This window comes from Armigeres subalbatus, chromosome 1 (assembly GCF_024139115.2).
Source record: "Armigeres subalbatus isolate Guangzhou_Male chromosome 1, GZ_Asu_2, whole genome shotgun sequence".
Taxonomy (NCBI): domain Eukaryota; kingdom Metazoa; phylum Arthropoda; class Insecta; order Diptera; family Culicidae; genus Armigeres; species Armigeres subalbatus.
The window spans coordinates 60,131,661-60,156,265 of NC_085139.1; the positions used below are offsets into that span (position 1 = coordinate 60,131,661).

General features: G+C 47.8%; 1 protein-coding gene across 1 annotated transcript in view; it reads right to left on the minus strand.

Moving 5' to 3' along the window:
• Positions 1-14,602, minus strand: part of LOC134206195 (sodium/calcium exchanger 3-like) — a 593,875-nt gene extending 579,273 nt beyond the window's left edge. Inside the window, 2 exon segments of the mRNA XM_062681884.1 lie at positions 10,312-13,673; positions 14,167-14,602. Of these exon segments, the coding sequence (XP_062537868.1) occupies positions 10,312-12,071 (1,760 nt within the window). The 5' untranslated portion in view covers positions 12,072-13,673; positions 14,167-14,602.
• Positions 14,603-24,605: the final 10,003 nt, after the last annotated feature.

Sequence of the window (24,605 nt, forward strand, 5' to 3'; positions counted from 1 at the left end):
CAGTCCAGATCCAGTCAGGTCAGTCAGATCCAGTCCAGGTCAGTCCAGATCCAGTCCAGATCCAGTCAGGTCCAGTCCAGGTCAGTCCGATCAGTCCAGATCCAGTCCAGGTCAGGTCCAGGTCAGTCCAGGTCAGTCCAGGTCGATTCCCAAGTCAGTCCAGATCCAGTCCAGGTCCAGTCCAGGTCAGGTCAGGTCCAGTCCAGATCCAGTCAGGTCAGTCCAGATCCAGTCCAGATCCAGTCCAGGTCAGTCCAGATCCAGTCCAGGTCGGTCAGTCCAGTCAAGTCAGTCCAGATCCAGTCCAGTCCAGTCGGTCAGTCAGATCCAGTCCAGTCAGATCCAGTCCAAGTCAGTCAGATCCAGTCAGGTCAGGTCCAGATCCAGTCCAGATCCGGTCAGATCCAGTCCAGGTCCAGTCAAGTCAGTCCAGGTCAGTCCAGATCCAGTCAGATCCAGTCCAGATCCAGTCCAGGTCAGTCAGATCCAGTCCAGATCAGTCCAGATCGGTCAGGTCAGTCCAGGTCAGTCCAGGATCCAGGTTCCAGGTCCAGTTCCAGGTCCAGTCAGGTCAGTCCAGTCCAGTCAGGTCAGTCCAGTCCAGTCCAGGTCCGGTCCAGGTCCAGTCCAGATCGGTCAGGTCGGTCAGGTCAGTCCAGATCCAGTCCAGATCCAGTCCAGATCCAGTCAGGTCAGTCCAGATCAGTCCAGATCAGTCCAGATCCAGTCCAGGTCCAGTCCAGTCAGTCCAGGTCAGTCCAGTCCAGATCCAGTCCAGATCCAGTCAGGTCAGTCCAGGTCCAGTCCAGGTCAGTCCAGTCAGTCAGGTCAGTCCAGATCCAGTCAGATCCAGTCCAGGTCAGTCCAGGTCAGTCCAGGTCAGTCCAGATCCAGTCCAGATCCAGTCCAGGTCAGTCCAGATCCAGTCAGTCCAGTCAGGTCAGTCCAGATCCAGTCCAGGTCCAGTCAGGTCAGTCAGATCCAGTCCAGGTCAGTCAGGTCAGTCCAGATCGGTCAGGTCAGTCCAGATCCAGTCCAGGTCAGTCAGGTCAGTCCAGATCCAGTCCAGGTCAGTCAGTCAGTCAGTCAGGTCCGGTCCAGGTCAGTCAGTCAGGTCAGGTCGGTCAGATCGGTCAGGTCAGTCAGGTCAGTCCAGATCGGTCCAGATCCAGTCGGTCAGGTCAGTCAGGTCCCAGTCCAGGTCAGTCCAGATCAGTCCAGGTCCAGTCCAGTCAGTCAGTCCAGTCCAGTCCAGTCAGGTCCAGTCCAGATCCAGTCAGATCCAGTCCAGGTCCAGTCCAGATCCAGTCCAGGTCAGTCAATCCAGTCCAGATCCAGTCCAGGTCAGTCCAGGTCAGTCAGTCAGATCCAGTCAGGTCAGTCAGATCCAGTCCAGATCCAGTCCAGATCAGTCCAGGTCAGTCAGGTCCAGTCCAGGTCAGTCAGGTCCAGTCCAGGTCAGTCCAGAGTCCAGGTCCAGTCGATCCAGTCGAGTCCAGGTCAGTCCAGGTCAGTCCAGGTCAGTCAGATCAGTCCAGGTCAGTCCAGGTCCAGTCCAGGTCAGTCCAAGTCCAGTCAGATCGGTCCAGTCAGTCCAGGTCAGTCCAGATCAGTCCAGGTCGGTCAGTCCAGTCCAGATCCAGTCCAGGTCAGTCAGTCCAGGTCAGTCCAGATCCAGTCCAGGTCAGTCCAGATCCAGTCAGATCCAGTCCAGATCAGTCAGGTCCAGTCCAGGTCCAGTCCAGGTCAGTCCAGATCCAGTCCAGATCCAGTCCAGGATCCAGTCAGATCAGTCCAGATCAGTCAGTCAAGTCAGTCAGTCCAGATCGGTCAGTCCAGATCCAGTCCAGGTCAGTCCAGGTCAGTCAGATCCAGTCAGAGTCAGTCCAGATCCAGTCAGGTCAGTCAGATCCAGTCCAGGTCAGTCAGTCCAGTCCAGGTCAGATCCAGTCCAGATCCAGTCAGTCCAGATCAGTCCAGGTCAGATCCAGGTCCAGTCCAGGTCCAGGTCCAGTCAGGTCAGTCCAGGTCCAGTCAGGATCCAGTCCAGTCAGTCCAGATCCAGTCCAGATCAGTCAGATCCAGTCCAGATCCAGTCCAGGTCAGTCCAGATCCAGTCAGGTCAGTCCAGGTCAGTCCAGGTCCAGTCCAGATCCAGTCCAGGTCAGTCCAGATCCAGTCAAGTCAGTCCAGATCCAGTCAGTCCAGTCAGGTCAGGATCGGTCAGGTCAGTCCAGATCCAGTCCAGGTCAGTCCAGGTCAGTCCAGTCCAGGTCAGATCCAGGTCCAAGTCAGGTCAGTCCAGATCAGTCCAGATCCAGTCCAGATCCAGTCCAGGTCAGTCCAGGTCAGTCCAGGTCAGTCAGATCGATCCAGTCCAGGTCAGTCCAGATCCAGTCAAGTCAGTCCAGATCAGTCAGGTCAGTCAAGATCCAGTCCAGGATCAGTCCAGATCCAGTCAGAGTCAGTCCAGTCAGTCAAGATCAAGTCCAGGTCAGTCAGATCAGTCCAGATCCAGTCCAGATCCAGTCAGGTCCAGTCCAGATCAGTCCAGTCAGTCCAGATCCAGTCAGTCAGTCCAGATCAGTCAGTCAAGTCCAGTCAGTCCAGTCAGTCAGTCCAGGTCGGTCAGATCCAGGTCAGGTCCAAGTCCAGTCCAGGTCAGTCCAGGTCAGTCAAGTCAGGTCAGATCCAAATTCAATCCAGTCAGGTTCAGTCAGATCAGTTCAAGATCCAGTCAAGATCCAGTCCAGGTCAGTCCAGTCAGTCCAGGTCAGTCAGGTCAGTCCAGGTCCAGTCAGATCCAGTCCAGATCCAGTCCAAGTCAGTCCAAGATCCAGTCAGTCCAGTCCAGGTCCAGTCCAGGTCAGTCAGGTCAGTCCAGATCCAATTCAGGTCCAAGTCCAGGTCCAGTCAGTCCAGTCAAATCCAGTCCAGGATCCAGTCCAGGTCCAGTCCAGATCCAGTCAAATCAGTCCAGGTCAGATCCAATCAAGTCCAGTCAGGTCAGATCCCAGTCCAAGATCCAGTCAGGTCAGTCAAGTCGGTCAGATCAGTCCAGTCAGTCAAGATCCAGTCAGATCCAGTCCAGTCAGTCCAGTCAGTCAAATCCAGTCAATCGGTCCAGATCAGTCAGATCCAGTCCAGATCAGTCCAGTCGATCCAGTCAGTCCAGGTCAGTCAGGTCAGGTCGTCCAGATCGATCCAGGTCAGTCAGTCCAGTCCAGGTCCAGTCAGTCCAGGTCAGTCCAGGTCCAGATCCAGGTCCAGATCCAGATCCAGTCGAGTCCAGTCCAGTCAGGTCAGTCAGGTCAGTCCAAGAGTCCAGGTCCAGTCAGGTCCAGTCAAGTCCAGTCATCCAGTCCAGATCCAGATGTCGTTGTCAGGTCCAGTCGATCCAGTCCAGGATCCAGTCGATCAGTCCAGATCAGGTCCGGTCGAGATCCAGTCCAGATCCAGTCAGAGTCAGTCCAGATCAGTCCAGATCCAGTCCAGATCCAGTCAGTCCAGTCAAGATCCAGGTCCAGAGTCAGTCCAGATCCAGTCCAGGATCCAGTCCAGTCAGTCCAGTCCAGTCAGAGTCAGTCCCAAGTCAGGTCAGGTCAGTCCAGATCAGTCCAGGTCAGTCCAGGTCAGTCCAGATCGGTCAGGTCAGTCCAGGTCGGTCCAGGTCAGTCCAAGATCCAGTCAGTCAGTCCAGAGTCGGTCAGGTCGGTCCAGATGGTCCAGTCCAGTCAGATCCAGTCAGATCCAGTCCAGGTCAGTCAGGTCAGTCCAGATCAGTCGGTCAGTCAGGTCAGTCCAGGTCAGTCCAGGTCAGTCCAGGTCAGTCAGGTCAGTCCAGATCCAGTCCAGGTCAGTCCAGATCCAGTCCCAGATCCAGTCCAGTCAGTCAGGTCAGTCCAGGTCCAGTCCAGGTCGATCCAGATCCAGTCAGGTCCAGAGTCAGTCAGATCCCAGGTCAGGTCAGTCAGGTCAGTCCAGGTCAGTCCAGTCAGTCCAAGGTCCAGTCCAGGTCAGTCAGATCCAGTCAGGTCAGTCAGATCCAGTCCAGATCCAGTCAGGTCAGTCCAGGTCGGTCCAGATCAGTCCAGTCCAGTCCAGGTCGGTCAGTCAGTCCAGGTCCAGTCCAGGTCGATCAGTCGGTCCAGGTCCAGTCCAGGTCAGTCCAGGTCAGTCCAGGTCAGTCAGATCCAGTCCAGATCGGTCCAAGTCCAGTCAGTCCAGGTCAGTCAGATCCAGTCAGTCCAGATCCAGTCCAGATCAGTCAGGTCCAGTCCAGGTCAGTCCAGGTCAGTCAGGTCAGTCCAGATCCGGTCCAGTCCAGTCCAGGTCAGTCCAGTCCAGTCCAGGTCAGTCAAGGTCAGTCCAGATCCAGTCCAGGTCGGTCCAAGTCGATCCAGGTCCAGTCCAGGTCAAGTCAGTCCAGATCAGTCAAGATCCAGTCCAGATCCAGTCCAGGTCAGTCCAGATCCAGTCCAGGTCCAGTCCAGATCCAGTCAGGTCAGGTCAGGTCAGTCAGGTCAGTCAGATCCAGTCCAGGTCAGTCAGTCAGGTCAGTCCAGGTCAGTCCAGGTCCAGTCCAGATCCAGTCCAGGTCAGAGTCCAGTCAGTCAGTCCAGATCCAGTCCAGGTCAGTCAGATCCAGTCCAGGTCAGTCCAGGTCGGTCAGTCCAGATCCAGTCCAGATCCAGTCAGATCAGTCCAGGTCAGTCCAGGTCCAGTCCAGATCCAGTCCAGATCCAGTCCAGGTCCAGTCAGGTCAGTCCAGGTCAGTCCAAGTCAGTCCAGTCAGTCCAGTCAGGTCAGTCCAGATCCAGTCCAGATCCAGTCCAGATCCAGTCCAGTCAGGTCAGTCAGATCCAGTCAGATCCAGTCCAGATCCAGTCAGGTCGGTCAGGTCAGTCCAAGGTCAGTCCAGATCCAGTCCAGGTCGGTCAGGTCAGTCCAGATCCGGTCAGAGGTCAGTCCAGATCCAGTCAGTCGGTCAGGTCAGTCCAGTCATCAGTCAGTCCAGGTCAAATCCAGTCCAGATCCAGTCCAGATCGGTCCAGGTCAGTCCAGGTCAAGTCCAGATCAGTCCAGGTCAGTCCAGGTCGATCCAGGTCAGTCAGGTCAGTCAGATCCAGTCAGATCGGTCAGATCCAGTCCAGGTCAGTCAGGTCAGTCCAGATCCAGTCCAGGTCAGTCAGGTCCAGTCAGTCCAGTCAGTCAGTCAGTCAGATCCAGTCCAGGTCCAGTCAGGTCAGTCCAGATCCAGTCCAGATCCAGTCCAGGTCAGTCCAGATCGGTCAGATCCAGTCAGATCCAGTCCAGGTCAGTCCAGGTCAGTCCAGATCAGTCCAGGTCCAGTCCAGGTCGATCAGATCAGTCAGGTCGGTCAAGATCCAGTCCAGATCCAGTCAGGTCGGTCAGGTCAGTCCAGGTCAGTCAGGTCAGTCCAGGTCAGTCCAGATCCAGTCAGATCCAGATCCAGTCAGTCCAGATCCAGTCCAGATCCAGTCAGGTCAGTCAGTCAGATCAGTCCAGTCAAGTCAGTCAGATCCAGTCCAGGTCCAGTCCAGATCAGTCAGTCAGTCAGGTCCAGATCAGGTCAGTCCAGGTCAGTCAGATCAGTCAGTCAGGTCCAGTCAGATCCAGTCCAGGTCCAGTCGATCCAGTCCAGGTCAGTCCAGTCAGGTCAGTCCAGGTCCAGTCAGGTCAGTCCAGATCCAGTCCAGTCAGTCAGTCAGGTCAGTCCAGATCCAGTCCAGATCCAGTCCAGTCAGTCAGGTCAGTCCAGATCAGTCAGTCGGTCAGATCCAGTCAGTCAGGTCAGTCAGTCCAGGTCAGTCAGGTCAGTCCAGGTCAGTCCAGATCGGTCAGATCCAGTCAGTCAGTCCAGGTCAGTCCAGGTCAGTCCAGATCAGTCCAGATCCAGTCCAGGTCAGTCCAGGTCAGTCCAGGTCAGTCAGGTCAGTCCAAGTCAGTCCAGTCAAGATCCAGTCCAGGTCAGTCCAAGGTCAGTCAGATCCAGTCCAGATCCAGTCCAGGTCAGTCCAGATCCAGTCAGGTCCAGTCCAGATCCAGTCAGATCCAGTCCAGATCCAGTCCAAGTCCAGTCAGGTCAGTCAGGTCAGTCCAGGTCAGTCCAGATCCAGTCCAGGTCAGTCCAGGTCAGTCCAGATCAGTCAGGTCAGTCCATCCAGTCCAGTCAGGTCAGTCAAGTCAGTCGGTCCAGGTCGGTCAGGTCAGTCCAGATCCAGTCCAGGTCAGTCCAGGTCAGTCCAGGTCAGTCAGATCCAGTCCAGTCCAGTCAGTCCAGTCAGATCCAGTCGGTCAGTCAGGTCAGTCCAGATCCAGTCCAGGTCAGTCCAGTCCAGTCGGTCAGGTCCAGTCAGTCCAGTCCAGGTCAGTCCAGATCCAGTCCAGGTCCAGTCAGTCAGTCCAGATCCGGTCCAGTCAGTCGGTCAGTCCAGGTCAGTCCAGGTCAGTCCAGGTCAGTCCAGGTCAGTCAGTCAGTCCAGATCCAGTCAATCAGTCCAGTCCAGGTCAGTCAGTCCAAGTCAGTCCAGGTCCAGTCCGGTCAGTCAAGTCCAGTCAAGTCCAGTCCAAGTCAGTCAGATCCCAGTCCAGATCAGTCCAGTCCAGTCGAATCAGTCAGTCAAATATGTCGTTGGCAAGCAAAGGCAGTTGTCAGTTCCTCACTGGATCAGATCAAGTTCCAGTCAAGTCAGATGCGGGATCAGATCAGATCAAGTCAAGTCCAGATCAAATAGATCCAGTCAGTTCCTGTCAGATCCTGTCCAGATCCGTTTCCAGAAGCCAGTCCTTGGAGTCAAGTCAGTTCAAGATCGGTCCAGATCCAGTCAAGATCGGTCCAAGTCAGCAGATCCAGAATCCAGTCCAAGTCAGTTGATCCAGTCAGTCCAGTCCAAGTCAAGTCAGTCAGTCCAGTCCAGTCAGAGTCAGTCAAGTCCAGTCCAGTCAGTCCAAGTCAGTCAGGTCAGTCGATCCAGTCCGATCAGTCCAAGTCAGTCCAGATCAGTCAATCCAGATCAGTCCAGATCCAGTCAGGTCAGTCCAGGTCAGTCAATCCAGTCCAATCGAGTCCAGGTCAGTCCAGGTCAGTCCAGATCCAGTCCAGATCCAGTCCAAGTCAGTCAGGTCAGTCCAGATCCAGTCCAGGTCAGTCAGATCAGTCCAGATCCAGTCCAGGTCAGTCAGATCCAGTCCAGGTCAGTCCAGAGTCAGTCAGGTCGGTCCAGTCCAGTCAGTCAGTCCAGATCCAGTCCAAGTCAGTCCAGATCCAGTCAGATCCAGTCCAGATCAGTCAGGTCGGTCCAGGTCAGTCAGTCCAGTCAGTCCAGGTCAATCCAGATCCAGTCCAGATCAGTCCAGGTCAGTCGATCCAGTCAGGTCAGTCCAGATCCAGTCCAAGATCCAGTCAAGATCAGTCAGTCCAGATCCAGTCCAGGTCAGTCCAGGTCAGTCCAGATCCAGTCAGATCAGATCCAGTCAGGTCAGTCAGGTCAGTCCAGGTCAGTCAGGTCAGTCCAGGTCAGTCAGATCCAGTCAGGTCAGTCCAGATCGGTCAGATCCAGTCCAGATCCAAGTCAGTCAGTTCAGTCCAGATCCAGTCCAGTCAGTCCAGGTCAGTCAGGTCAGATCCAGTCCAGATCCAGTCCAGATCCAGTCCAGGTCAGTCAGATCCAGTCCAGATCAGTCAGGTCAGGTCCAGATCCGGTCCAGATCGGTCAGTCCAGTCAGGTCAGTCCAGGTCAGTCCAGGTCAAGTCAGTCCAGGTCAGTCAGATCGGTCCAGGTCAGTCCAGATCCAGTCCAGATCCAGTCAGGTCAGTCCAGATCCAGTCCAGTCAGTCCAGGTCAGTCCAGGTCAGTCAGATCCAGTCCAGGTCCAGTCAGATCAGTCAGGTCAGTCCAGGTCCAGTCAGGTCAGTCCAGATCCAGTCCAGGTCCAGTCCAGGTCGGTCAAGATCCAGTCAGGTCCAGTCCAGATCAGGTCCAAGTCCAGGTCCAGATCGGTCCAGATCCAGTCAGGTCAGTCAGATCCAGTCCAGATCCAGTCAGTCCAGGTCAGTCCAGATCCAGTCCAGATCCAGTCAGATCCAGTCCAGGATCCAGTCCAGAGTCAGTCAGGTCAGTCAGGTCGGTCCAGGTCGATCAGTCAGATCGGTCCAGATCCAGTCCAGGTCGGTCCAGGTCAGTCCAGATCCAGTCAGATCCAGTCAGGTTCAGTCCAGATCCAGTCAGTCAGATCCAGTCCAGGTCAGTCCAGTCAGTCCAGATCCAGTCCAAGTCAGTCCAGATCCAGTCCAGTCAGTCAGGTCAGTCCAGATCCAGTCAGATCAGTCCAGATCAGTCAGATCGGTCAAGGTCCAGTCCAGATCAGTCGATCAGTCCAGGATCCAGTCCAGGTCAGTCCAGGTCAGTCAAGTCAGTCCAGGTCCAGTCAGTCCAGTCGGTCAGGTCAGATCAGGTCCAGTCCAGATCCAGTCCAGGTCAGTCCAGATCCAGTCAGTCAGGTCAGTCCAGATCCAGTCCAGATCAGGTCAGATCAGTCCAGGTCAGTCCAGAGTCAGTCCAGATCCAGTCCAGTCAGTCGGTCAGGTCAGATCCAGGTCAGTCAGTCCAGATCCAGTCCAGGTCAGTCCAGATCCAGTCCAGGTCCAGTCCAGTCGGTCCAGATCCAGTCCAGGTCAGTCCAGGTCAGTCCAGGTCAGTCCAGGTCAGATCCCAGTCGGTCAAGTCAGTCCAGGTCAGTCAGGTCAGTCCAGGTCGGTCCAGTCCAGTCAGGTCAGTCCAGGATCAGTCAGAGTCCAGTCCAGGTCAGTCCAGGTCAGTCCAGGTCGGTCCAGTCAGTCAGTCGGTCAGATCAGGTCAGGTCAGGTCAGTCAGATCCAGTCCAGGTCAGTCCAGGTCAGTCGAGGTCAGTCCAGATCCGGTCAGGTCAAGTCCAGTCCAGTCAGTCCAGGTCAGTCCAGGTCAGTCCAGGTCAGTCCAGATCGGTCAGTCAGTCCAGTCCAGTCAGATCAGTCAGGTCAGTCCAGGTCAGTCAGATCAGTCAGGTCAGTCAGGTCCAGTCAGGTCAGTCCAGGTCAGTCCAGTCGGTCAGTCCAGTCAGATCCAGTCAGGTCAGTCCAGATCGGTCAGTCGGTCAGATCCAGTCCAGGTCAGTCCAGATCCAGTCAGGTCAGTCCAGATCAGTCAGGTCAGTCCAGATCAGGTCAGTCCAGATCAGTCAGATCCAGTCAAGATCAGTCCAGATCCAGTCAGGTCAGTCAGTCCGGTCAAGATCCAGTCCAGGTCCAGTCCAGGTCAGTCAGATCCAGTCCAGTCGGTCAGGTCAGATCCAGTCAGGTCCAGTCCAGGTCAGTCCAGATCAAGTCCAGTCCAGGTCAGTCCAGGTCCAGTCCAGGTCAGTCCAGTCAGTCAGGTCAGTCAAGGTCAGTCAGTCAAGTCCAGGTCAGTCCAGGTCAGTCAGGTCGGTCCAGGTCAGTCCAGGTCGGTCCAGGTCCGGTCCAGATCCAGTCCAGGTCAGTCCAAGTCAGTCCAGGTCAGTCCAGGTCGGTCAGATCCAGTCCAGAGTCAGTCCAGGTCAGTCCAGATCAGTCAGGTCAGTCCAGGTCAGTCCAGTCAGTCCAGATCAGTCCAGTCAGTCCAGTCAGTCAGTCAGTCCAGGTCAGTCCAGAGTCAGTCAGTCAGTCAATGATCCAGTCAGGTCAGTCAAATCCAGGTCAGTCCAGGTCAGTCCAAGTCGGTCAGAGTCAGTCCAGGTCAGTCAAGTCAGTCCAGATCCAATCCAAATCAATCCAGTCAGGTGCAGTCCAGGTCCAATCCAGTTCAAACCTCTTTCCACTCCAAATTTAATCCAAATCCAATCCAAGTCCAATCCAATTCAAACCTCTTTCGACCCCAAAGACAAATCGATTCCCACTTTAAATTTGATCAAAAATGTTTTTTTTATTCATTAGGAAAAAAACCGAATTCAATTTTTATTGATTTGAATGTTTTATTTTTAAAACAGGAAAAATCTCTACACAATTTTCCAAAGAAATAATCTTTCAAATGTTATGGAATTTTAATTCCTAAACCAAAATGTTAATGACTTTGTTGTTAACCTTAAGAAAAATTAGATATAGTTTTCAAAAAAAAAAGGCTATTTGTAAATAACAATATTTGAGATTTGCTGTTTTGTAACTGAATAAACTGCAAAGTATGGTATGGTGTTCAATGAAACATGGCTCTGACAAATACAACAAAAAACAATAGAAGTTCTTTAAGATAATTAATAAAAATTGGGGGTACTCACTCTATTTCGTTGTTTTCGAAAATCAGCTCGCCGCGTTGCTCCTCGTAGTCCTTGCCGGCTTTTCCGGTGCCGTCCTCGGTCCAGTACGGAACCCGCACCTTACCGCGAGCTCCGCTGTATCGCTGCACCTTCAAATCGTACACCCCAACCGATTCGACCAACTCGTGGTCCTTGCTGGCCAGCGCAAAGATACCCGAGTGATCGTCATCCAGAATCATAACGGTTGCAACCTTCGGCGTCGAGAGCGAAGCCGGATCCGAAACGTTGCTCAACCGGATGTAGAAGTGTTCGTCCTGCTCGAACACCTCGTCGTCGATGACTTCGATTTGGAAGCGCTGCTCATCGACCCCCGGGGGGAAATTGAGGGTACCCTTTTTACCGATGTAGTCCGAACCCGCCTCGGCTGAACCGTCCTCCGTTTCGTAGTCGACCGTAACCGCCAAAGACAAATCACCGCGACGGACGACGCGCACATCAAACGACCCGACCGATTCCATGACCGTGTAGTGACCAGGCTCGAAAAATACCTTGCAGACGGCGTCCTCTTCTATCGCTTCGTCGACGTCTACGCGCTGCAGTTCGGCCTTGACCTCGCTCAGATCGGACTGCGCCCGTTCGGAGATCTTCCGCATGATGTTTCCACTTCCCATCATTTTGCGTGTGGCTTGGATGCGGTAGAATGCTCGCGACTTGGGTCCTTTGTTCATCAGCTGTTCCTGGGCCATTATCTCAAGCTGTTCGAGATCATGCTGAGGGTACTTCTTGCGTAGATCTTTCAAAGTGGATATGTACTCGCGGCGTGACTCTTCGAAATCTCGGACCTCCTCTGTAATGCCGCCGTTCTCATCGATAGTATTCAATTTCTCGTCCCGATTATTCATCTCAAGCGCCGACTCGGCCTCTACCTGGACGATGACGCCACGCTTGTTCATGCGGTACTGCTTGCCAATGTATTTGTAGATCAGTAGTCTCCGATCAGCGATGTAGGCCGTCATTACGGTGGCGGGGAAAAACATAAAAGTGAGAAAACCTTCCCAGACATCTACGCGCCCGGGGGTGATCAGTGCTAGGATGAGGTAAAGCCATATGTAAGCAAAAACCGACCAAGTCGCTGTCACAAAGAATACTCGAAGATGCTTAATTTTGCGTACCTCCCCGTCGGGTATAACCAGGACGCAAATTGCTATGATAACGAAGAGATTGTAGGCAGCCGAACCGACGATGGTACCGGGACCCAAGTCGCCTGCATTGAAGTTTTTCGCAATAATTTCAATGATTGACAACAGAATCTCAGGTGCGCTGGAGCCGAGTGCCATCAACGTGAGATTGGCAACCGTCTCGTTCCAAACGCGGACGACGACGATTTGTTCTTCGCCGCCCGGTTTCTTCACCCGGACCTCCTTCTCCTTCGAAGTTATAACTTCAATAGCAGCCATAAAACGGTCACTGACGATCGACACACCGATGAACAGGTACATGAGTGCGATGAAGTACACCATGCCACGCGCGAAACGATCGCCGGTAGTCAGGTTGTCCTGCGGTTGCCAAACGCCCAGGATCAACCCGTCCTCGCAGGTCGTGTCATCGGACTTGCCATGGTGCTCCGCAGAAACGGCAGTCGCACGCTCCGACTGGTTCGCCGGGGTGCCGTTGCTGACACCATTATTTACTGACGCTGTTGCCGCTGATAATGCGATCACGAGGAGGACGCCGAAGCCGTATCCCAAAGTGTTGCGGACGCTGAAAACCCTGGTTGCCATGGTGCTGGGTGCGAGTGCAGGAACAGGTTCTGGTGACAGACAAGGGCAAGGCTCTACTGGAGGAGACGTGTTGGAATTAACAGCCAATTGGAGGGTGCTACTACCTCGGAGGAAATGAAGTTCTAGTGCTAGTGCAAGCTTTCGAGATCGAGTCTACCACCACCACCAACAATCTACCAGGAAGCCGATAGTGAACAGAGCTAAGACTACAGATGGAAGCGAGGCTGGGTGTTATTCATCAAACTAAATGTAAATATTACGTGCTTTGAGCAGAAGTAAGTGAGGCTGGAAGGAGGTTCGTGCAGTGCAATCCAATTTAAATGCAGGTGGATGGATAGATTCGAACAACTACTCTACAGCAGCTACACTGCTTTCTACGAGTTAAGATGTGCAGAGCAATCGGAAGAAATCCAAACCCGTTCGACTCCCGGTTGGCAGTAGGATTGAGAGCTGCGATGGAACTGTGCCGATCTGCAGACGTTTTTCGGTAGCGACAAAGGTCGATGGAAGATGAGCCTAAACTAGTTGAGCGGTCAAACGATCAGTTGGCACACGCGACAGAACAGAAAGATCAACGAAAACACGTTCACGCGCCGAAAGTTCTTGGAAAACGGTTCGCTGACGGTTATCAGTTTAGTTCGTGATTGTTTCCAGTGGGCTAGGACTAGTTGTGCAGAAGTCGATATAGCGCAGTAGTGAAGAAATCATCCAAGAGGAGCACTGCTAACTACGGCTGTTGCATCCGTTGACCGGACAATGATCTGATCGGTATGATTCCATAGTGTAGAAGACGAGGAGCACACGACAATAACAACTCTTTAACATTCACACATGCCCATGTGGCGCCCGCTGGTGGTGCGTCGATAAAACTTCGTCGGTTCACTTTTGCTTTTCGATTTTTTTCTTCCCCATCAAATTGCGGGTGCTGATTCCTGATAGCTTGTACGGCTCTGTGGAAGATAAATTATATCACAATCACACTTTTCTTCGATTTTCTTCAGATTCACACGTGGAGCTGAACAACTTGTCGTAATTTTGAGGAAGGCTATCGCAATGCTTGATTCGACACACTTGCACTATTTTCTTTTTTTTTTCGAGCTTTTTTGTTATTTTTGCTGCCTCCGGCTTCTACACAGAGAAAAATGTGTGATATACTAAAAATAAACACATCGCTAACACAATCTTCCCTTCACCCGAACTGATGATCTTTTCTTCTTTCTGTTGAAGAAATTTCGATATATTTTTTCGCTATTATAATTTCATGCTGCCTAGAAGTGGCCAAAACGAACTATTCTTAGATAGATTTCAACTATTTTCTCCCTCCGGGGCACGAACGTTGTCGTTTTCACTTTTCCATCCACCCTTCTGGCTTTCCCACGGTTTACCGTGACGAATTCGCCGTCAACACAAGCGTACACTGAATCACGGAGGCCAAGCACGCTGCTGTCAAAACCTACGAGCGAGAGGATTTAAATTTAGTCAGGCTCTCACACTGACCGTTTCCCGTATCACTGTTTTTCGTCTTCTTCTTCGCTGCTGCTTTCAATTTCGCGACGTGTGGTAACGCAAACCCCTTTGTTGCTGATGATAGCGACGGTTTTCCTGTACGAAAAAAGAAAAAAGATAATTTACAACTCGATACGACCGCTTTGCGATTATCTTCCGTCACCCCCAATTGAAGCTGGCAACCCTATCAACGATAAATGTCACACAACCCGGTGAAACTTGCAAACCACGGTAAACTGTTTCGTTTCGTAACTCTATGCAGAAGCGCATACTGAACTTTCGCTCATTTATTTCTCACAGCCTCCTGTGATGTTTTCTGACCGCATGTTAGTACTCGCTTCGCTTTTTCCCAAAAGTACACACATTTTCACGGATTTATCCCCGATGGTAAAAATATCAACCAGATCCTCATCAAAAATAACATTTCACATCTATCTCACTTCTCGTCTTTCTGACCCTGGGAAATTGATCCGAACATTTCCCCCCAGACCGTTCAGTTCGATTGATGAAACCACGCTAGAAACTACTTTTTGCTTTGCAAAAACAATTGTTTACAATCGAACAAAATAAAAACAAATAATTCACTAACCCGCGACCGCAGCAGCCGTTAAACCAAAACGATCTCAAACTCTAATCGATTGGCAATCAATCGGTTTGAACAGGAGAGACGTACGCCACACGCACCCGCGCGCCACGAGAACGAACCGAAGAAGAGATCATTCGATTGAGTAAATATCTACACGGCGTTCAGTCCGTCGCTCACACCACGCTGCTGGCTGGCTCTACGCACGAGGAGTCAACTTCAACGCGCCAAGGACGACCACAACGACGACGGTGACGGCGTTTGTCAACGCGGAAAACTCAAACCTGCGCTTCTGTTGGCGCGACGCGCCAGAAAAACCACCTCAGCTCGCGATGAGCGCGAGCGCGAACGAGAAAACTTGCGAGAGAATCGACCCCACTGGCTGATCAGTCCGCGCGCGGTGGTGGTGAAGCCGCCCGCTTTCGATAGCACCACTGAGTGAACTAAAAATATTCAAACGACCGTACCGTCGCTCGCTGGTCGTTAGTCGGTGACTATAAGGTGCACACACACCCTTTGGTTTGGACGCGAACCACGCTGCTGGTCGCTGTTTCGTCAGAGTTTTGCTTGGCTTGCTAGGCGCGCGAACGTTGCGGGAAATCATTGCGCGCAAAAATCGTCGTCCGCTCGCTCGCTCTTTCTCTTTCGATTCGAAATTTGTTTCCGTTTTCCCAACGTCGTCGTCCATCAGCGCGAAAGTCAGCCACTGTCTGGCGTTGATGGGGACGGATGGGTGCGACCTGGTGCGACAGCAGGTGTGCTCGTTACGAAGCAAGCCCACTCTCCTCCTGTGCACATTTGTATGTATGCTGACTTCGTTTGATTCTTAGCGCCAATTGATTCTTATCAATTTTACTGCATTGCGTGGACTTTTGAACGTAGATCAATTAATGAATACGACCGCACCTGTAATCTAAATAGGTTCAGAATGAGTGAGACTCGTGATGGAAAATTGTTGAAATAGGGTATCTGTTCCAAAACTGTTGATACGGTCCGATTCTGTCCGTGTTCGAAGTATATAATACACTCAACCCTCTTTTTACGGCAGTTTTTTATACGTCACTTCGTCACTTCGGCACGTGACGTAAAAAGAATTTGAAACATTATTGACATCCAAAAGTAAGCCTATAAGAAGGCACTCTTAGAAACCCAAAGAACAAAGTAGAAGCTTTGTATATTCATCATTTGCCTTCAACAATTGTTCCGTTCCAGGTCATCCAAGAATTTCCTGGAGTCTACACGCGTAACCAAGGACCTAAGGTCTACAAGCGCAGCGAAAGAGCTGCTATCTCTTGTAAAAAATGGTTTATGCTCTATTTGATATATTAAACCAAATTCCGTTCCAGGTCATACAAGAATTCCCTGGAAAATAGGTCTTGAGGTCTACCCGCATAACCGAAGGGCTGTTATATCTTTTTTAAATGGTTTATGCTCTATATGATCTATTAAACCAAACTCAATATGTCTTACGCAGCCGTTCCTTTCCTGGTCATCCAAGAATTCCCTAGACTCCTCCGCCGCGGATTCATCCCAAATATGTCCTCCTAGTATTTGTCTTTCACTTGCGTCTCAAATGTAGGCATATGAGTTGTTCTAAGATCTCCAAATCGTCCTGGAGTTGGAGGATGGTCTACCGAATCAACCAAGACTTCCATGATGTTTCCAGCCACGGTAACCACCCATTCATGTCCTCCAAGTATTTGTCTTTCGCTCACGTCTCAAATCCAGGCAACTTGTTCAAGGCAAGTTGTTCTAAGATCTCCAAATCGTCCTGGAGTTTGAATCAAATGTTCTGCCGAATCAACCAAGGCTTTCATGATGTCCCCAGCCGCGGTTTCAACACAATTATGTCCTCCGAGTATTTTTCTTTCACTTGCGCTTCAAATTCAGACATCTGAGATGTAGTAAGATCTCCAAATCGTCCTGGAGTTTGAATCAAATGGTCTGCCGAATCAACCAAGGCTTTCATGATGTCCCCAGCCGCGGTTTCAACCCAATTATGTCCTCCGAGTATTTTTCTTTCACTTGCGCTTCAAATTCAGACATCTGAGATGTAGTAAGATCTCCAAATCATCCTGGAGTTTGAATCAAATGGTCTGCCGAATCAACCGAGGCTTCCATGATGTCCCCAGGCGCAGAGAAAAAAACTATTTTGTTCTCCGAATATTTGTCCTTCATTCGCGTCTCAAATGTAGGCATATGAGTTGTTCTAAGATCTCCAAATTGTCCTGGAGTTTGAATCAAATGGTTTGCCGAATCAACAAAGTCTTCCAACATGTTTCCAGCCACGGTAACTACCCAATTATGTTCTCTAAATATTTTTCTTTCACTTGCGTCTCAAATCCAGACATATGAGATGTAGTAGGATCTCCAGATCATCCTGGAGTTTGAATCAAATGTTCTGCCGAATCAACCGGGGCTTCCATTTTGTCCCCAGCCGCGGTATCAACCCAATTATGTCCTCCGAGTATTTGTCCTTCTCTAGCGTCTCAAATGTAGGCATATGAGTTGTTCTGAGATCTCCAAATTATCCTGGTGTTCGAATCAAATGTTCTGCCGAATCAACCAAGGCTCTCATGATGTCCCCATACGCGGTATCAACTCAATTATGTCCTTCGAGTATTGTCTTTCACTTGCGTCTAAAATGTAGGCATATGAGTTGTTCTAAGATCTCCAAATCGTCCTGGAGTTTGAATCAAATGGTCTGCCGAATCAACCGAGGCTTCCATGATGTCCCCAGCCGCCGTATCAACCCAATTATGTCCTCCGATCATTTGCCGTTCACTTGCGTCTCAAATCCAGGCATATGATATGTTGTAAGATCTCCAAATTGTTCTGGACTGGACTCAATCCAGAACAATTTGGAGATCTCATATGCCTTCATTTGAGACGCAAGTGAAAGACAAATACTCGGAGCACATAAGTGGGTTATTACCACGGCTGGGGACATCATGGAAGCCATTGTTTATTCGGTAGACCATTTGATTCAAACTCCAGAACAATTTGGAGATCTTACAACATCTTATATGCCTGGATTTGAGACGCAAGTGAAAGAAAAATATTCGGAGGACATAATTGGGTTGATACCGTGGCTGCGGACATAATGAAAGCCTTGGTTGATCCGGCAGACCATTTGATTCAAACTCCAAGATAATTTGGAGATCTGAGTACAACTCATATGCCGCGAGTGAAAGACATTTTGATATCGCATCTGAGGTCATCGTGCAAGCCTCAGTAGATTCGGTAGATCATTTGATTCTAACTCCAGAACAATTTGGAGATCTGAAAACATCTCATTTACCTGGATTTGAGACGTAAGTGAAAGACAAATGATCGGAGGACATAATTGGGTTGATATTGCGGCTAGGAGCACCATGGAAGTCTTGGTTGATTCGTTAGATTATTTGATTCAAACTCGAGTACATTTTGGAGATCTTACAACACCTCATATACCGGGACTTGAGACGTATGTAAGAGACCAATACTCAGAAAACATAATTGGGTTGACACCGCGGCTCTGGACATCGTAAAAGCCTTGTTTGATTCGGCAGAACATTTGATTCAAACTCCAGGACAATTTGGAGATCTTACTACACCTCATATGTCTAGTTTTGAGACGCAAGTAAAAGACAAATACTCAGAGAACATAATTGAGTTGAAACCACGGCTTAGGACATCATAAAGGATTTGGTTGATTCGATAGACCATTTGATTCAAACTCCAGGACAATTTGGAGATCTTACAATATCGAATATGCCTGTATTTGAGACGTTTTTTTGTTGGGGAATTAGAACTAATGCGTCCATTAATTTGATACGTTAACAAAAGACCAATACTCAGAAGACAAAATGGGGTTGACACCGAGGCTGGGGACATCGTGGAAGCCTTGGTTGATTCTGTAGACCATTTGATTCAAACTCCAGGACAATTTGCAGATCTCAAAACATCTCATGTACCTGGACTTGAGACGCGAGTGAAAGTCAAATACTCGGAGGGCATGATTGGGATGATACCGTGGCTGGGGCACCATGGAAGCCTTGGTTGATTCGATAGACCATTTGATTCAAGCTCCAGGACAAGTTGCAGATCCTAAATCATCTCAAATACATGGACTTGAGACGCCAGTGAAAGACAAATGCTCGGAGGGTATGAGTGGGCTGATTCCGCAACTGAGGACACCGTGCAAGCCTCAGTAGGTTCGGTTGACCATTTGATTCTATTTCCAGAACAATTTGGATATCTTAAAACATCTCATATGCCTCGATTTGAGACATTAGTGAAAGACAAATAATCGGAGGACATAATTGGGTTGATACCGCGGCTGGGAGCACCATTGAAGCCTTGGTTGATTCATTAGACTATTTGATTCAAACTCCAGGACAATTTGGAGATCTTACAACACCTTATAACAAGACATCAAGTGAAAGACAAATACCGGCTTAGGACATCATGAACGCTTTTTTTTGATTCGATAGACCATTTGATTCTAACTCCAGAACAATTTGGAGATCTTACAACTTCATACATGCAAGACTTGAAGACGGAAGTGAAAGACAAATACTCGGAGGACAAAATTGGGTTGCCACTGAGACTGGGGACATCCCCAAGCAGCACAAGTTAGACAAAAATGGTTGCAGCAACTTGATTGTGACTAAATCTGGTCATATGTAAGTTTCAGTAACCTATGTGAGATATGTGTGCTGCTAGGGTTATGGTAGCCTTGGTTGATTTGGACAATTTGGAGATCTTACAACACCTCATGTGTCTTGTTTTGATACGCAAGTGAAAGACAAATCCTCGGAGGACATAATTGAGTTAATACCACGGCTTGGGACATCATGAAGGCTTTGGTTGATTCGGTAGACCATTTGATTCAAACTCCAGAACAATTTGGAGATCTTATAACATCTCCTGGACTTAGAGAGATCTTACAATACCTCATGTAAGACGCAACTGAATGTATTTGAAAGTGGCCTCACGATCAATAAATTAAGTGAAATACTAGAAATTTAACAAATAGTAGTTTGTGCAACTAGTTGCAAAAAGATGATTTTTTCAGCACGAGTTGTACATTTATCCAACGAGGCTTGCCGAGTTGGATAAATACTACGAGTGCTGAAAAAATCGAGTTTTGCAACGAGTTGCACACGCTATTTTTTGCGGATCGAAGTGTGCATCGGTTAAGTTCGGACAAGTTTTTTTTCCTTCGTCAGATTTTAATTATGTCAAATTGATTCAGTTTTGGAGCCAGGAAACTTGATGGATTTGTAGCCCAGTAGTGGTATTCACGGGTATAGTTTAGCTCAACCAATCTGGCGATTGGAAGGAGGATGGTTACGGTCTGATTCAGCCACCTCGTCACTTGCCGTTGCGAATGCTTTGACTGACAACTGGTGATCTTACCCACTTGCTTGCCGTCGAAGCAAGGCTGGCTTTACAACCTTCTGGCTGAGATAATGCCATTGTCCAAGCCAGTTCAACGAATGAATACTGCTGAGGTCCTTTTCCCGGATATGACTTTTGAGGTGAATGTAAAACTATCGTTCCGATCGGATGATGGAGCGGCTTCTGAAGGCGGTGTAGACGGTAACGCTTCCGTTCTATTTTACCTTAAAGTTAGTAAGTTATTGTTAGCAGCTCCAAATCCAGAAGGTAAGTGGCTAAAATTACGAAGCTGGTCGAAATTCTGTTCTGATTTAATTGGACCAGTCTTTGCTTTTCTTAGGAATTGTAAAAGATCCATAGACCTCACTGAAAGAATTCAAAATTAGAAAATGATACATGAAAACAGTATGACACAGAAAAGCGTGAGGCACATATAAATATTAAAATTTTATTCAGTTGATGGCTCTACTGTTTGATTAATTAGGGATATGTTTATAGATAATGTAATGGAACCATGAATTAGTTGAATCTTCCGTGCATGCTGCCTCAATTATTTTAACCTCGTTTTGACGTAGGACTTACGTCTTTCTTTACTATACTGGGTGTCATTTTATAACACCTTTTTTATCCATCTTCCCGCTGCGAGTAAATTAATTCTTCTAAGTGATGAACCTCCAATACAAAAAAATAACTATATCATTGCAAATACTCTTTTCAATAATCAATTCAAGAAGAGGGTTATTCCAATTCGATGTTTTTCCCGGTTTTCCTGTTGTAGAAAGTGAAATTGAACCACATTGGTCTTAATAATCAAAACAATTCTCCTACTGTTAATCATAAGGCCGTAGTAGCAAAAAATAAGATCACTTCATTGTTTATCTATTCACTATCGTCATTTGATTGCATCTCAACAGAACAGAACTGCACAGGTAGCAATTTTGTCCCTAATATTTAAATTCTCAATAGATTTCTTGTCATTCTTATACAAATAGAGTAGAGTGGGGCAAGAGTGCACGTGGGGTAGGAGTACGTTTTCGATTTTTTGAAGTAATAAAGGAAGATAAACTAGCATCACTGCATTAGTTTGACAGGTATTCTGGCCAACTATTATCATGTGTAATTGTAAACGATTTGAATAAACAACAAGGGAGATATGGAGTTAGATAACTTTTTGGGTCATTTTGCTAAAAATAATTGGATTTCCGCAACTAGTATTTCATTACCATATATACGTTCAATCAGGATTTCTTGATGATTTTTTCTTCCGTTTCTTCATTTTCGCTCATTCTCTTTTCGCGAACATTTGTGGTGAATAATTTCAATAAATTGTGTTTTGACGGGAAAAATTTAAAAAAACGCTTCCAAGCACGGAAAATATGGATGTGTTGTAAGTAAAAATATGGTATAATTTTATCGTCTTGAGTTTTCTCTTGTTTTTCATCGCTTTTATTTCTTTTTCTTTGTCTCGTTCCAGAGAGCGAGTAATGGCGCTTAAACCTAGGCCTATGTGTACACTGATGTACATAAGTATTCGTCCTGTTTTCATAGTAATCTATCTGAATCTATGCGAATACTTTTGCCCATCAGTGTATAAGCCAGGGCACTAGACTAAAAACTGTGCCCCATCCCAAGACGTCGAGGACCCATGGAGTGTACATTAATCTTCTTAGCAAAGTCACTCCCAACGATTCGTCAATCATCTTTTCCCCTGAATGTGAAACGGTTGGTACGGCTGTCCCCGTTTCTTCCTTTCGTAGATTCAAAACTCTTCGTTGATCATGTTATTTATAACTAAATAATCTGATTGCCGGGGAGCTCTGAATTTTCTCCCAATTTCAAGCCTGCACGGTGGGCCTGGCCGTTTTGATACTTGTGTCATATTTATGATATGCTGCAAATATTAATTACAGACAAGAAAATGCTCGGGAATACAACCGACATTTCCAGGATGCTTTTCAATACTGGCTGTGCATGTGCTAAGACAAGACAAGACAAGACAAGAGTTGCACACGCTATTTTTTGCAATGACGAAAAAAGAGCTTTAATATGATAAATCTGTACCAAAATGGTACAATTTTATTTACTTCACATAATCAATCTTGCCAAAATATCATGCTGCTACTGGAAACAAACATATTCCATGTTATCGTGCCACATTGTATGCTCGACAGACCATAGAGCGATAGATAAACCTGATTTTGGAGAATTTGATGTCATGTCCATTAAATTATTTAATTTATTATGTGACATGGAGAATGCACTATTTAAACACTCACCCAAGCTAATTGAGCTAAATGTGGTCATGTAACTACTGTTCTAATGCTGGTTTTTCATTATAGCACCCAAATGAGTGCTATAATGGATTTTATGCAACCCATTTGAGTTGCATAATGTTCATTAAAGCACCGATTTCATTGGTATGGAAAAGTAGGCCGTTTCATCACTCAAATGTCAACTGTAAACCAGGAATGATGATCAGGAATTGCAAAAAAATCTTTTTACGTCACATTCGGTTTACGTCCCCCCAATAAGTGACGTAAAAAGAGAGTTGAGTGTAGAACTGTGCGCCGATATCTCGAATCGACGGCACACAGTGGGACCAATTCCAAAAAAGACGGTCAAAAATGTTAGAAGTGAATGAAATGGTATAGCAAGCCACATATTATGATATTTCATTGAATGGATGGTTCATCTTCTCGACATAACCGACCCGTAAGCTAGAGATCCACTACCGGAACGAGAGGTGGGGCACCAGTCGTCGCAAGCACGCTAACGTTCTCAAAGACAACGTGCTTGCACCAAGTGGTGCCTCATCAAATATCAATGGCTAGCGCCGTCAGTGTAGAGTTCTATTTATATGAGCACTTTCACAGGTATTCCTTTAATTACCAAATTCTGTCGTCGCCTCACTGCAGTGATATCGGAAAAATGTATTCCATTATTAGAAATTGTAAACATCAGAATGGATTTTATTTCGTCCCTACACAAAGTAAAGCTGTAGAGGCGCAAATCGTGTCTTGATATTACGGTTCATGTGAAAAACTCATAATATTTTTACAGAGTAAGTATGGAAAATTAGACGTAGGGGTCAAATAAAATACTCTCCCTGCATTGCGACTAAACATGACATGTCTTGATAGTTTGTCCTACTTCCACATACTACTTCCTTTAACAATATTTTCAAAATCTCAGAGCGCAAGTGCCTGTAAAAACTCATGATCACGTGGAATTTTCTTGATTAAAGTATGCGTGAGACAAGAACAAATGGTACTAGGGGGCCGTACACATATTACGTTTGCCCTGATGGGGGAGGGGAATCTGTCGTTTTACCTATAAATAAAAAAAATCATATGTATGTAAGAAATCTTACATGAAGGGAGGAATGTTGAAAAAACCAGAAATAACGCTTACGTAATAAGTGTACGACCCTACACAATTTTCAGCTGATTTCGCACCATTGTATTGTGGCAAATGAGAAGTAGAAGGAGAAGAGAAAACATATTGTGCGTTGCTTTTTATCAAAATTGATTGGCAAGACCGAAACGACCACTGTCAGTAAAACCGAAATAACTGAGCGGGCGGAGGGTGGCGGAACCTAATTTCTGCAGGATTGGATTCCTGACGAAAAAATGAAACTACAGTGTGAATTTCATTGATGGGTACCGATGGGTACCTTTTTGAATTTCACAATGAATACAGCAAGAAGATAATACAATAATAATTTTATACATAATAAAGACCGAGTACTATCTGCGCGATCAAAAATAATTTTCGAACGTATATGCGTGGCTTTATTAATTTTTGGACTACACTTTGTGATGGTGCCAAATATAATAGGTTTGGGTGATGTATACGTCGTAGCCAACATAATGAAGCAGTAAGATAAAAGTTACAAGATTTAACAGAATTAAAAATCGACAACATGCTCAACTTGTATTGACTGTAAAGGTAAGATCCACCCGAATAAAATGACTCAAAACTATGTTAACATCATCGTCAAGTATTCTACTAACACCCCATGATTCAAGTTATCAATTTGGATCATTTTGAAAAAATGGTTTTTGACCGTCTTTTTGAAGATTGGTCCTTCTGTGCGGCAGCGTGAATTCTATTTTCCTACGGCGATGGCGGTTTAGCCGGCACAGCGTTACGCTGCGGCCAATCTCAGTGGTTCAAAATTATTCCTCAAACATATCCTGAACCACTTCAGTCTTTAATTATTTGCATTTCTCGTACACTAAGGGAGGTTAAAAACATAGTACTTGATCCGGTAACCACCTGATTGATTTAAAGTACGCAGACAGTTTTCACTCTGTAACGTGGCAAGAAAGTGTGAGTTAGGAAGTTGGGAAGAGGAAATTTGAAATTAACAACGATATTTGTTGTTGTTGGCACAGCAAATGCTAAGTAAAGCGTAAAATTGGCACTTCGCGTATCTCAAGGAATAAAATAGACCCCATCCCTCGGTCCTTAGCCTATTACCCAGCAACTCCTATCCCTACCTTCCGTGGTGCTGGCCGGGATACAAGCAACCTTAAGGAAGATCGGGTAATCAGCCCCGGTGGGTACTATGGTCTGGACCTGTGCGCCGCCGCCGACGAAAGTTATTGACGTACACCGAAGCCGGTCAAGGGGCCGGCTGCGCGCTTTACGTCGGTTGACTCCACGCCGTCGAATTTATTATTTTACGCCGATGATTGGCCAACACAAAAATGTATGTAGCACAGTATGCAGTACGTTTGCATCTACCGGACCAAGGCAACCTATCAGGCATTAGTGCTGTCCAATGAGCAGCTCGAAGTAGCTCGAAGTTGTTCCCGTCCTGCTCGTTCTTTTTTGGCAACAAAAAGGGATGAGAGGGATGGGAGTAACTTCGAGCTACTTCGAGCTGCTCATTGGACAGCATTATTAATTAAATAGCTATTATATCTTTAGCAGATTTGATTGCTTCTATCTATGGAACTTTTTTTTTCAAAAGTTTGTATGTATGTACAGTTATCCATCATTCTGGCTTGAGTCTGGCTCTGCATATGGCTCCACCCAATATTACAGTCGAATTT